This window comes from Sebastes umbrosus, chromosome 6 (assembly GCF_015220745.1).
Source record: "Sebastes umbrosus isolate fSebUmb1 chromosome 6, fSebUmb1.pri, whole genome shotgun sequence".
Lineage (NCBI taxonomy): Eukaryota > Metazoa > Chordata > Actinopteri > Perciformes > Sebastidae > Sebastes > Sebastes umbrosus.
In genome coordinates, this window is record NC_051274.1 from 30,349,387 (window position 1) to 30,363,761 (window position 14,375).

At 40.3% G+C, this 14,375-nt stretch overlaps 3 protein-coding genes across 3 annotated transcripts; 1 reads left to right on the top strand and 2 right to left on the bottom strand.

Moving 5' to 3' along the window:
• Nucleotides 1–490: 490 nt before the first annotated feature.
• Nucleotides 491–2,523, bottom strand: gata1b (GATA binding protein 1b). Its single transcript, XM_037774139.1, has 4 exons — nucleotides 1,689–2,523; nucleotides 1,460–1,599; nucleotides 1,245–1,370; nucleotides 491–880 (listed from the first exon to the last, which is right to left on the bottom strand). Exons 1-4 carry the CDS (start codon nucleotides 1,945–1,947, stop codon nucleotides 716–718), a joined length of 690 nt encoding a protein of 229 aa, XP_037630067.1. The 5' UTR covers nucleotides 1,948–2,523; the 3' UTR covers nucleotides 491–715.
• A 1,352-nt stretch (nucleotides 2,524–3,875) lies between these two features.
• Nucleotides 3,876–8,284, bottom strand: cdk20 (cyclin-dependent kinase 20). The gene is made up of 9 exons (XM_037774138.1): nucleotides 8,145–8,284; nucleotides 7,141–7,686; nucleotides 6,057–6,170; nucleotides 5,796–5,984; nucleotides 5,564–5,685; nucleotides 5,048–5,110; nucleotides 4,767–4,890; nucleotides 4,439–4,594; nucleotides 3,876–4,238 (listed from the first exon to the last, which is right to left on the bottom strand). The coding sequence occupies exons 2-9, from the start codon at nucleotides 7,213–7,215 to the stop codon at nucleotides 4,047–4,049; spliced, it is 1,035 nt and encodes a 344-aa protein (XP_037630066.1). The 5' UTR covers nucleotides 7,216–7,686; nucleotides 8,145–8,284; the 3' UTR covers nucleotides 3,876–4,046.
• A 956-nt stretch (nucleotides 8,285–9,240) lies between these two features.
• Nucleotides 9,241–13,653, top strand: uxt (ubiquitously-expressed, prefoldin-like chaperone). Its single transcript, XM_037773844.1, has 6 exons — nucleotides 9,241–9,554; nucleotides 10,381–10,462; nucleotides 10,848–10,915; nucleotides 11,049–11,156; nucleotides 11,449–11,512; nucleotides 12,522–13,653. The coding sequence occupies exons 1-6, from the start codon at nucleotides 9,451–9,453 to the stop codon at nucleotides 12,582–12,584; spliced, it is 489 nt and encodes a 162-aa protein (XP_037629772.1). The 5' UTR covers nucleotides 9,241–9,450; the 3' UTR covers nucleotides 12,585–13,653.
• Nucleotides 13,654–14,375: the final 722 nt, after the last annotated feature.

A 14,375-nucleotide genomic window follows, 5' to 3' on the forward strand; every position in this document is an offset into this window, starting at 1 on the left:
CGGTTTGTGTGTTCATGTATCCGACCACCAACCGCCCTCTGCTCGCTCTCTTCAGCTCCCTTTTCCTCTCTTGGCCTTTTTTTTAAGGGTCCGGAAAACCAGAAGCCTCCTGAGTTGCACAACAGCGAAGGAAGGGGTGGGGGGCGGGGGTGGGGGTGGTTGGTTAATGTCAGACCAGTGATACCAGCAGGCTGTTTTTACATCTACACATGATGCTCTCTGTACAGGCGGAGGCCTCTGCTACAGCTATCAGTGTACAGCACTGTTGAGCCTCTGAGCACCATGTTGGATCAGAACAGAAGAACCCAGCAGTCATTGGTAAAAGAAAACTGGATTTAAACAGGAACAGGTTTCTGTTTCAGGGTCAAGGTCACAATAATGCAGCCTAGAACAAGCTGGAATCAACAGCTGCAACGTGTTGCTTTCTGTATGTATACAGTATATATATATATATATATATATCGAGTACACTTAAATTGATATAGAAAAGAGGAGTTCAGCAGACTGAATACATGATTAATACAAACTGTCTGATAAACTGACAGCAGCTGCTGACAAACAGTGAAAACATTTATTTTAACTAAACAATCAGTTCATTAACAAATAACATCATCAACATCTGCAGAAATAAAACATGAAAGAACTACAAATTAGTTTTAAATGTCCACATTCAGCCAAGAGGAGAAGGAGGAGGAGGAGGAAGAAGAGGAGGAGGTCACAGGGCAGCTGTGTGAACCATGATGGCCTCCTCGGTGGGCGGGACCAGCATAGACAGCTTAGTCTCTGATTGGTCAGATTTCCTGCTTCTCTTGTTCTTATTGGTCACTTTACGGTTTCTGGTTTGGATTCCGTCTTTCTTCATCGCCAGCGGCCTGTTGACCTGAAACACAAAGTACACATCTAAAGTACCTGGTGTAGTTTGTAGTAGAGTTGTAGTACCTGGTCTAGTTGTAGTACCTGGTGTAGTTTGTAGTATGTAGTTTGTAGTACCTGGTGTAGTTTGTAGTACCTGGTGTAGTTTGTAGTACCTGGTGTAGTTTGTAGTAGAGTTGTAGTACCTGGTGTAGTTTGTAGTAGAATTGTAGTACCTGGTGTAGTTTGTAGTACGTAGTTTGTAGTACCTGGTGTAGTTTGTAGTAGAATTGTAGTACCTGGTGTAGTTTGTAGTACGTAGTTTGTAGTACCTGGTGTAGTTTGTAGTAGAGTTGTAGTACCTGGTGTAGTTTGTAGTAGAGTTGTAGTACCTGGTGTAGTTTGTAGTAGAGGCCACAGGCGTTGCAGACTGGTTCTCCTGCACAGTTTCTCCTCCACAGCGTCGTAGTTCCAGTCAAACAGTTCACACACTGAGTTCCTTTTCTCTGAGTCACAACCTGAAAACATGCAGACCGGTATATAAATATGAATATAATACACACACACCTGTATGTTTATTGAACAGGTGTGTGTATATGTGTCTCACAGGTCTTCTCTTTGGCCTCAGCAGTGGTCTGTTGGTGGTTTCCTGCTGGAGGCAGCAGGTGTTACATAGGTGATGACCTGCAGTGTCTCTCCTCCACAGGGCAGCGCTGCTTGTCCCACAGCTCGCACACTCACGCTGCTCTGAACAAACACACCAATAAAAACATGAAACGTCCTGCGACACAGAAAGACAGACAGGTGTAGCTCACATAGACAGGTTGATATCTCACCTGATTCACTGGCCCGTCCCCATGACAGACCGTCAGGTAACGGGGAGGGGTAAAAGTTGCCATAGTAACTGTTCCATCCAGGTGTTGATGGGAGGAAGCTGGTGGGGGGCAGTGATTGACAGCTGGAGTCGTCCAACCAATGGGAGGAATTGATGAAGTGGTGACTGGCAGCAGCCAGCCGCTCGGCATCATGGGACATGTTTGGTGATTGGAGGAAGGTGTGTGAAGGGGCGGGACTAACCTGTGAAAAACAAAACATTTATTTATATTCATTAAGAACAGAAGAAGAAGTATGAGTGCAGAATTAATATGGCAGTTCTCATACCTGTCTACCTGTACCCATACCTGTCTCCCTGTGCCCACACCTGCATACCTGTGCCCACACTTCTCTACCTCTACCAACACCTGTCTACCTGTGCCCATACCTGCATACCTGCCTACCTGTGCCCATACCTGTCTGACTGTCTGCCTTTGGGTCCTTCCCTCATTGTCTCTCCCTCACCATTGAGACAAATCGACAGCTCGTAACAGAACAGAAGTTATATTTGTAGAACTACATCGTATGAAGTAGAACGAATATGAAATGTGATCCTGACCGTTTCGTACAGAGATGTGATGACAGCAGAAGACCAATCAGCTAGCTGCAAATAATCTGACATCATCACTGTGTGTCTGAGTGGAACAGGGAAAGAAAAAGAAGGGAAATAAATTGGAGACAGAGTGAGAGCTCTCTATAATCACATCACAGGATCTCTGATCCATTACCAGAGAAATACTTAAATGAAATTATTAGTTAAAGAAAGACACTCAAAGATCAAGAGATAAAGGATAAAACAAAGAGATAAAAGATACAATTAAAACATTAAACAAAGAGATAAAAGATACAATTAAAACATTAAACAAAGAGATAAAAGATACAATTAAAACATTAAACAAAGAGATAAAAGATCAAACTAAAAGATAAAACAAATAGATAAAAGATAAAACAAGATCAAATATAAAACAAAGACATAAAAGATAAAAGAAAGACATAAAGGAGGAAAGAAAGAGATAAAAGAAAACATAAAAGACAAAACACAGATATAAAACATAAAACAAAAACATAAAACAAAGATGTAAAAGATAAAAGAAAAATATAAAGGAGGAAAGAAAGAGATAAAAGATTAAAAGAACACATAAAAGACAAAACACAGAAATAAAACATAAAACAAAAAGATAAAAGAAAGAGATAAAACAAAGATAGATAGATAGATAAAAACAGAGAATAGAGCAACATAATAAAGAGATGCTGATACTCACAGAGCTGATGACAGTCTACTACTCTCTAGTAAAGACTGATGGAGCTGATGGAGGAGAAACAGGAAGTGTGGGAGGTCCCACAGTTTGTGTCGACTTCCTTTATTAGTTATTTATTTATTTTGATGAGTGAAACTGAATTAACTGAATTTATTTTCTTTGATTAGTTATTTGGTAAAAAAAGAAGTTTGATTTCATATGTGTGTTTACACAAACTTGGGGATGGTGTATCCAGTGGTGGAAAATAACTAAATATGAGGTACTTGTTCTGTACTTTATAAAGTATTTCCATTTTCTGCTACTTTATACTTCTACTCCACTACTAAGTAGCCAGCCGTCCGACCAGCGGGCTGAAAGATATATTAAAGATAAATTAAGGACGTATAAATCTTTGGATGCCTATAGTTAACTATCCTTCAGTAAAGTCAGTCAAAAAGAGAGTTGTACAATATCGGCAAAGCGTTTCAGAGATGGAGTGAAAGGTTTCAGAAGGTCTGCGGTGAGCAGAAGGCTAAACAATTAGCAACATTTACTCTCCATCTCTGAAACGTTTCTCCGATATTGTAGCTCACTAGAGCCTCGGTGATGTGATATCTGGATTCTGGCACCCAACAACACATCAAGATGACATTTCAGATGTGTAACTTTAGCCCACTGCTAGTTTTAGCCTCCAGTCTTTCCTTTGTTTTGCCTCCAGCCAACACTGTGACGTCGTCATGACGTTGACACAAAAAGGGTCTATAAATATATGATATGCAAACTGGAGCACTAAAAAAGAAACCAGGATCTTGTGGCTTTAATCACCTGGTCCAGATGTGTCAGTGTTGTCAACTTCACCTGATGAGGTAACTCAGTTCAGACTCCCATAATAAAATGAATAGAAGTCTCAAATACATGTTATATTAAATCATCATCTCGTTTTATTATCAGTCATAACAATTGAGTGAAGCGCAACAGGAAACGAGAGGATGGAGGATCACTTCCTGTCAAGAAATAAATTAAAATATTAAAATAAACATCAGCAGAGAGTCACTGTAGGAGGAAGGTGATTGGCCGCTCGGCTCAGAGGCATGATGCATGTCCCTGCAGAAGCTCGGGGTCTACCACGCTGTTCTGCAGGGGCAGGTCCACGGAGAAGTCAGCGGGCGGAGCCTGCAGGCGCTGGCGGGGGGGTCGGCCCCCCCGCTGAGGGATGGGCAGCTCTGAGTGGTGAGCAGGAAGAGGAGAGGAGAAGAAGAATGGATGGAGGAGAGCCTGCAGAGCGGAGGGGAGGACCGCCAATCAATCAATCAATCAATCAATCAATCAATCAATCAATCAATCAATCGTGCTAGACCGATAGGATTCTTGTGTTTCTGGACTCTATTATTATTTTATTATTCGTCAACAGAAAAGAAAAGGGGCCCTCAGGTTTCACCCTGAGGAACTCCACGAGTCCACTTCCTGTTTCCTACCTGTCTGGCGGAGCAGCGCTGTTTGGACGGATAAACCAGGAACTTGTAGAGCAGATCGACGGCCTGAGGCGACGTGTCAGGGACGATCTCCTCCAATGGGATCGCTGGGTTCTCCTTAAAGGTGATTTTATTGTAATCTGGCAACTCCACGATCTCCTGCAGACAGAGATCGGATAACTGATTAAAAAAAACATCTGATAAATATGGACTTGGTCTGTAAAGACCTTAACACTTGTTTAAAAGTTAGAAAATGTCTGATTTTTCTCCTTGTGTTTATGTTGAAATGTGTATACGAGTCAGTGAAGACCAGAAAGTGACGGTGTCTTACAGGCCAGCTGTCCTGTGTTGGAGTTCCCAGCACTCTGAGGACGCAGCAGAGCTGTTCAATGTCATTCTCTCCAGGAAACAGAGGAGACAAGTTCAGCAGCTCCCCGAAGATACAGCCCACCGCCCTGAAACACACAGCAGGGCTTTTATTCTGAAGGGCTACAAGAACAGGAACTCAAGTCAGAATGTAAATAAAGTAAAAGTTGTGTCTGAATTCGCTCTATGAAGTAGTAGCAGTAGTAGTTTTAGCAGTAGTAGTACTCAGCAGTAAGATGATCTCACCATAGATCGACTCCCTCGTCGTACTTTCTGGCTCCGTACAGCAGCTCAGGTGCTCTGTACCACCTGAAAACAACGTTAAATGACGACATCATTAGTAGACCAGAGAGTGACATTAAATGCTTCAAAATAACAGTATTATATGTTCACCAGCTAGGCGTTTAAAAACTAGAAACAACCTCCTTGAGTTGATTCTGTGTTTTAACAAACTAATAAATATGAAAGCATGTAAATAATATGAAATATTCAGCTCCAGTTACTCATGAGGATCAACACAAGTCTGTTAACTGATAAATTAATAAAGCATTTTCACATTTGTTGAAAACAAAGTTGTGTTGTCTACTTTATTTGAAGTTTGAATCAGCACTTTGTTTTACATCTTTACACCTTTAGTGTGACTTTAGCCAGAATAAAATAAAAACTAAAAATTATAGTTGCACACAAAAGATGTCCCAAAATAAAGTCTTGACTCAATATAAAAATAAAATAAAAAAATAATAATCAAAGTGTGTGTGTTACCTGGTGGCCACCTGGTGGCTGTACAGCCTCTCTCCCTGCTCACTGAACAATCTGGCCAAGCCAAAGTCTGCGATCTTCAGATGACCTGAAGAGCTGATGAGGAGGTTCGCTGGCTTCAGGTCCTAAACACACACACACAGGTCAGGGCTTTTATTCTGAAGGGCTACAGGAACAGAAGCTTAAGTCAGAATAGAAATAAAGCTAAGATAAAGTCACTGAATGTTCGTCTGACCCGGTGCATGATGTTGTTGTGATGCAGGAAAGCCACGCCCTTCAGCAGCATCATCATGTAACCTTTGACCTGAGCCGGGGTCAAAGGTCGCTGAGAGTTCCTGATGACCTCAGAGAGGTCGGACAGCATGAAGTCAAACACCAGGACGAAGCCTGTGCCATGAGGGAAGACGTCCTTCAGCTTCACCACCTGAGGAAGAGGAGGAGGGGGATGAGTGTGAAGCTGACCTCTGACCCCAACATGACGTCCTCTAGTACTCACATGCTGGTTGTCCTCGATCTCCTGCAGGGCCTTGATCTCCCTCAGAGCCTGGTTGGGGATGCCGTCCTCCAGACGCCTCAGGGACACTTTCTTCAGAGCCACCGTCTCTCCAGTCTGACAGACAACACATCATGATCAATACGCTCATTATTGATAAGCCAAGGTCGTGACCCCTGCAGATTGATTAACTGTGGAGTTACAATGTGTTCACGGCAGTAATAAGACTTCGGATATGGTCCTCTGGCCTTCAGAATAAAAGATGTTTCTTTTAAAAACATTTTTTCTGACACCAGTTGTCAGGGTTTTCATTTAATTGGTCGGACAGCTACATAAAGTTGTGTTTGATTTCCAGATTAGAATATAAAATAAATCTGTATTGTCCACCAGGGCTGAACTTTGTCTTCAGCTCACCAAACATGAAACAACAACATAAAGAGCTGACAGCAGTTAGTAAATCACACACAGATATTAAAAGGTCCCATATTATTAAAAAAAATAGATTTTCCTGTTTTTTTATTATAAAGCAGGCTTAAGTCCTATATAAATACTGTGACAGTATCGAAACACTCAATCCACAGGGAAATACACACAGCCCGTATTCAGAAACTGCATTTGAAACAAGCTGTCAGGATCTCTGCCCATTCGTGATGTCACGAATATACAATATTTAGACCCTTGACACAATTTTAAACGTAAACATTCTAAATGTGTCTCAGTTTATTTCTGGTTGCAGAGTGAATAACATCAGCTGACAGGAAGTACACATGGACCCAAGCTGTTGGCTAGCAACGCAATTCCGTTGCAATTCCGTTGCAATTCCGTCAAAATGCGCTAAAACGGAGCGTTTCAGACAGACGGTAAATACAGGCATATTCAGGCTGACAGTGTGAGAAAAATAAAGTTTTTTTTAACATTACAGCATGTAAACATGTTTTAGTAGAAACACAAAATACAAGTATGAACCTGAAAATGAGCATGATATGGGACCTTTAAATCAGTTCCTGTCTGTGGATTGAATCCTCTCAGTCACTGTGGTGAGTTCAGAATATTGATGTTAGTTTGTGTTGTTGACCAGCTGAGTTACCTCGATGTGTTTGGCCTTGAAGACGATGCCGTGGGCTCCTTCTCCGATCCGACCCAGAATACTGTACTGCTCCATGTCTCCACTGTCACTGCATCAACCAGGACTACAGGTCTGAGTGGGGATCCAGGACTACAGGTCTGAATGGGGGTCCGGGACTACAGGTCTGAATGGGGATCCAGGACTACAGGTCTGAGTGGGGATCCAGGACTACAGGTCTGAGTGGGGATACAGGACTACAGGTCTGAGTGGGGGTCCAGGACTACAGGTCTGAGTTGGGATCCAGGACTACAGGTCTGAGTGGGGATCCAGGACTACAGGTCTGAGTGGGGGTCCAGGACTACAGGTCTGAGTGGGGATCCAGGACTACAGGTCTGAGTGGGGATCCAGGACTACAGGTCTGAGTGGGGAACCAGGACTACAGGTCTGAGTGGGGATCCAGGACTACAGGTCTGAGTGGGGATCCAGGACTACAGGTCTGAGTGGAGATCCAGGACTACAGGTCTGAGTGGGGAACCAGGACTACAGGTCTGAGTGAACCTGAATATCCTGGAAATGATGCACAGGTTGTTTCTGAGCTAGAAAACATTAGTTTGGGTCTCTGCTGTAGCTGTAGTAGCAGAAGCAGAAAAGCAGGACTGAAGCAGAAAAACGAACTCCGTTAATAAATCTAGTATTTCACTGATGTTTCTCTTATCTGCTCAATAATATAAAAAGTTACTAAACAGAACTTAAAATACTTTAAACAGTATATCAGTGTACTTTGATTCGGCGTGTAAGACAACAGCAAATAAACAACCCTAGGTGAAGAAAAAACAACTTTTAGAGAGTAAAACAGCGACCGCCCTCTCTGTTGGCTAACGTTGCCTTGGCAACCTAAACCTGCTACCTATGCTAGCTCAGCTAAAACGTCACATTAATCAACTATTGTCCGCTCTAAACAGCTGATGGTGACGCACCACACGTGTCCGACAGAAACTAAAGAGTATAAAGTATAAAATACACACTTGTTCACGTGCAGGACGGCTTTTTAAATACATATGTTAAAGGAGTTAGCTACAGAGCTGTCAACGGCCCGCCATGTTTGTTTACAGTGACGTCACGGAACTCGTCCCACCATAGAACCAGAGCAGCTAGAAAAGACTCACTTTACTCATGATGGAGCTATTCTAAAAAGTATTCTTGAATGCAGGATTTTTACTCGTTAAGGGGACTGTTTGTAACTTCTTACAAGAATAAATCATTGCTGGTTGGTGTCCCATGCGTGCTCGCGTGTGGCTACGCTGTTCAGACTCAGACTCCAACACAAACTACACGGAAGCACCAAAACCGCAAAGTTATATCTAATGAAGCCCGTCTGTTAAACAGTGTTGGCCGCGGTCGGAGGAGCTTTGGTCTCCAGGGCTGGAGTCTCTGCTCCTCTGCTCCACTGCCTGCCTGCTTGCCTTCACTAAGCTCGCTCCACCTCACGTGCATGCGCGCTCACTACACACTGCAGAAGAGTTAGTTTAGCTCTGAGAATATCTAGTGAATGTACAGTGGACGTTTGTGCAGAAATAACTGCTGCAGCTCCTCCAGACCAACAGAGGTTTTCCGTGTCTTGTGAAGTGACGGGGCTCCGCAGCGAGAAACGTTATCGTCTCCAACCGGATGCCGGTGTCTCCACTGTTCCCTCCGGCCGCGGTCGGGAGGCTGAAGCAGGAAAAGCCAACACTAGGATCAGCATTAATTCATGGAGAGACCTTCGTCTGGTCAGCTAACATTACTGCCAAGCAGCTGAAATATAGAGTGATATTGTGGTTTTAGCTGACGTGTGTCACCTCACTGTTTTGAGTGATGCTCGTTCATGTCTATGTAGAGCGAGCACAAGCACGAGCCCAACGCTGACTTTCGTTGACTTAACGGCCACAGGTGTCGCTGTTAACAAGCATTTCTGATTCTTAAAAACAGTCCCTTTAAATATTTTTAGAGAGTAGTATTGCTTCTTTTATTTACTTAAACAATATGCGTTCCTCTTCCACCACCGGTTTCTTTGGAATAGTTTTTTTTTCTATTTACTCTAATTCTGTAGCTTTAGCGCTCGCTGCTTTTATTTTGAAATCAGGAAGTACTTGCTGATCCCCATCCGGTGCAGACCTGTGTTTACATGAGGCTCCAGCATGCTAACCGGCTAACCGGCTAACCGGACCGTTTGTGGATCGATAATGTCTCAGACAAGTTCACGTTAACTTCAGTCAGACATCCAGCCGGTTACCGGAGGAGTTTCTCTTCCTCACAGAGTCTGAAGTTAGGATCTAAAGATAAAAACAGACGATGTCTCTGCCTGTTGATGCTAACGCTAATGCTAATGCTAACGTGGATCAGAAGGTTCTGCAGTATGAAAACTTCATCAACGAAGTTCTGAAGAGAGACTTGCAGTAAGAGACACGACTCATTATTACATATTATATATATATATTATTATTATTATTTTTAAACTTTATTTTTTCCCTTTTTTCAAGGCTGTTTTCATATATGCAATCCACTGTTCATAATTACAGTCTATAAACCAACTTTTAAGTAGATGAGCTTAAAGACAAACCCATCAAGTACACTAGAGAAAACAACCTCAACATTCAAAACCGAAACAAAACCAAGAAAAGACATAACGATAATAATAATGACAAAGAGAAAGAATAGAGTTAAAAACACACACATACCAAAAAAAAACAACAATAATAATACAAAAATACGAGTAATAATAAATTAAATCAACAAATAAGTTAATAGAAAATAAAAAGGGGGGGAGGGGAGCGCAAATATATAGTAATATCATTAAAAATCAAATATATATATTATTAAAGGCTGATTCAGTCACATAGAAGAGCTGTACATGTTTTATTATGTGCTGGAAGTATATTTACTCAACTGCTATACTAGTAGCCTTCAGTTTTAAGGTATTTTATTGAGTATTTTCCATTTTACGCCACTTTATACATCTCTGATAATCCACAAAACCGCTGCAGACAGTTTGGAGGTAACACACTGTCTATATGCAGACTATGGTCCAGAGTAACAGATTTATAAATGTATTAAATCTCAGAGACAGATATCTTTAAACATGAACACATAAAACTATCTGACAGACAGACACCACCAGAGGGGAGAGAGTAATACAACAATATACAACTTTATAGTATAAATAAAGTTTATTATTATTATTATTATTATAACTACTATTTTTGTTTGTGTGTTGTTTGACAGGAAGGTGTTGGAGCAGAGAGACTCAGTTTATGAGAAGATCTCTCAGTATCTTCAGCTGAAGAACACCATACAGAGTCTGCTGGTACGCACACACAAACACACACACACACACACACACGCATACACACGCATACACAGACACACACACACACGTGTTGTCATATGAATACGTTTTATCTGTTACAGATTCTGACAGCTTTAAAAGTGTTTGTGTTCAAAGAAGAAGAAGTTATTGACAGTTTTTGACATCATCAGAAAAAGGAGGATTACTTCTGTTAAATATACATGTCGATTTAGGAATGTAGTTTTTGATGAGAAGAAGAAACAGTCAAAGTTCTCTTGCTGAAAATCTGAAACCATCAACAGTTAAATCAGAGCACTGAGACGAGGAACATGTTCAGTGTGAAGGTTATATGTGATGTGCTGAGTGATGGCACTTCTCTTATTGTGTGCATGTGTTCCTGCAGGAGGCGGGTTCTCAGCAGCTGAAGACGGATGTTGATCTCGGCTGTAACTTCTTCGTCCAGGCTGAAGTGTAAGCTGCCGATACGCCGATCAATAACTCTGATAGTCGCTTATTGATACTGATCAATCACAAACTGTATTACTGAGTGTGACAGAGGGAGCCTCTTTTAAGCCCGTCTCACCTCTTCTTCTTCTTCTGTCAGGGAGGATTCGTCCAGGATCTTCGTGGCGGTCGGCTACGGCTTCTTTGTGGAGATGAACCACGACGAAGCTCTGCGATTCATCGACAAGAAGACGAGTCAGCTCACAGCGTCAGTTCATCATCACGAGACAGAAAACACAAACCATTCTTTCTTCTTCTGTGGTTTTATACCTGCAGCAAGTTAAAAACAACAACAACAGCACTGACTTCACACGTTTGAGGTCTCAGCTAGAATTTAAAATAAAGTTTTGTGACTTTGAACAAAGTTTATTTCTGCAGATAAAGTTTCAGTGAAAAGAAAAAGAGACTTCAGGGAAACGTCCTAGTATGTTAGCTCGACGCTAGCTGTGTCCATTGTTGTGAAGGAGAGATGCTAACTGTGCTAACATTGTGTGTTTCAGCTTCACGGAGCAGCTCACCAAAGACTCTGCTAAGATTAAAGCCAACATCCGCATGGTGCTGGAGGTCAGTTTGTTCTGCTCATCTTCATCTTCCAATGTCTTCTTTACATTATTGATTAATACACTGTTCTTTTTTCACTTAGCTAATCTCTTCTCTTGAATGAAAATAAATATTGATCAGATAATAATAAATATATTAATGTAAATAAATATTTTACTGATATTTTCTAAAAAATTTCAGAATTTTTTACAAATATTTTTTGGAAAATGTACTGATTTTGGATATTTTACCATTTTTACTAATATTTTTCGGATATTTTTTTAATACTTTTCGGATATTTTACAAATAGTTTTAATATTTTCGGATATTTTACTAATATATTTTTGATATATCACTACTGTATTACTTTTCTGATACTTTCTGATTTTCACAAATATTTATTTGATATTTCACTAATATTTTTCTGATATTTTCAGAATATTTTGCTGATATTTTTATGATATTTTACAATTTGTTTTCTGACATTTTCATAGTTTTTTTGAATATTTTACTCATTTTTTTCTGAAATTTTATTTCAGATCTGACGCTTTGCTTTGTTTATTTAAAAATAAATTTGTTTATTTAAAAATAAAATTGCAGCTTCCTGCAGGTATTTTATTGTGAAAAGTGACCAGATTTCTGCAGGAAATGCTGGGTCTGAGCTCCTGATATTCTACCTGAACCAGCAGTTCCCAAAGTGATGATAAATTACACTTTATAACTAATGTGCTCTGACGCTGGTGCCTTGCTCAGTGGCAGTATGGCAGATTTATTCTCATACCCATCATGTAAATAAATAAAGTGTAATATATATAAATAAACATGTAAACAGACAGGAAGTGGAGCCTGATGGGGCTCAGACTTCCTGAACTTTTCACTGCTTATTTGATCAACTTTACATCAAACTAATCCATCATTTTACTTAATATTGATAATATTAATGATCAGTTAATGAACCGATCCTTTGAAGCAATAATCACTGAATGAGGTGTCAGACTCTGATTGGCTGCTGTCTTCTTTTCCTTTTCCTCAGGGTCTGAGGGAGCTGCAGGGAATGACCGACCTGCCAGAGAGCAGAAGAAAAGACGTTTTCTAGACGAGCGGAGGACGTTCAGATTCTTGACCTGTTGATGACACGTCTATTAAAACTGCTGCTGAAAAAGACTGAAGCTTCATTCAGACAGGAGGAGGTGTTAACTCTTCGTTCAGGACATTGTAACCATGGTGACATGTTATTATGGTCTGTAGTAGACAAGGACACTCAGCAGGACAAAGACAAAAGCCTCCACAGGGGGGCGCCGGAGAGTTGAGAGCAAGGCAAAGATCCGGCAGGAGGTGAATCAGAGTAAAAACTCTCCTCCTCCTCCTTCTCCTCCTCTTCTTCACATGAAACACATGTTGATATGATTCAGAGTGACTTCCTCTTCCCCAGGATATCATCATCTCTGATGTCCAGCACAATAAACGTCCAGAAATCCATTAGAAATCACAGAGAAAATAAGTTTTCTTCAGTATCACAGTGATCGTTGTCTGTTCATCCACGGGGACACTGAGACAGGAGCTGATCACAGATCACTCTGTTGATGGAGACACTGTGACTACATGGAAACTAATATCGACTAATAATCACTACAGACCATCTGATGAGCTTTACTGGGTCTATCTCTCCTCCTCTACAGATGTCCAGCTAGTCTGAGTGGCGCTACAGGCTGAATTCTACTCCTGTAACGGACCCGTCTCAGACTGTTGGGCTGTAAAGGAAGTAGCTGTAGATCTTCAAAATAATGTCACAGGAAGTGACTGATGTTTGTCATGAATATATTAATGTTGTGAATCTGTTGAAGACCTTTTTAATGTGGATGTTTTGTCAAACTTCTAAAATGACACCAGAAAAACTAAAATATTCTGAACCTTTTTGACTTGTGACCCTTTAAAATTAATCATATCTACAGTTTATTCAGGACTTTAAATACTGTGGTTTAAATCTGAATGAACTGAGTTTTAATTGGATGTTGGTGATGGTCATACCTACTGTTTGTCTCTTTGTTCTTACGAAGCTGTTCCACTTCTGCAGATGTTCACTCCTCTAACAAAGAGCCATTTTGTGTTGTTTTGTTAGATTAAATTTCAAATAATATAAAATTATTTTAATAATACAATCAAAACTTTCGAAATCTCTTTTTTTTTAAAGTATCTTTATTGGTTTTAACTTTAAGAGCAACTCATTTTACACAAATAAAACCAAATAAATACATAAATAATTAAATAGAAAAATACATGAATATATTTTAATAAACAAGAAAATAATTAAGTTATAAAATAGTTATAAATTAACAAAAATTAAGAAAGGAAATCTCTTTAAATTGTTGTTGATCATGTTTGAACACCGAAACAAAGAGCTGAGGAGGAGTCGGTCAGTCAGCGCTGTGTTTCTAAACAGGCTTTTTGTCCACGTTGACGTGTGTCTTATGAGATGTAATTATCAGTTTGAGTGTTCAACAGATGTGATGAATTATTGGAGATCATACTCCAAGCAGAGCATGAAAATGGATCATTCATTCTTAGATTATAGAAACGTATTAGGCCTACTGTCAGTGAAAGCAATAGGTCATAAAGTTATAAAACATAATTATCGAGGTGTTATAATAATAATAATAATAATAACTAATAAGAAGACAGGTGGAAAGATGATTATTATTCCAATTAGAGGGAGCTTTAATTAATATAAATATATATATAAATACGATGCTGTTGAGTTCAGTAGTAATAAAGACATTCAGCTCAGCTGCTCTGAGAGCTGCTTCTTCAACAACAGGGAGCCTGTTGCCATGGAAACTGGATGCTAAATAGAGGCAGTGGCGTAAAGAAGCTGAGAGATGACTCTTGA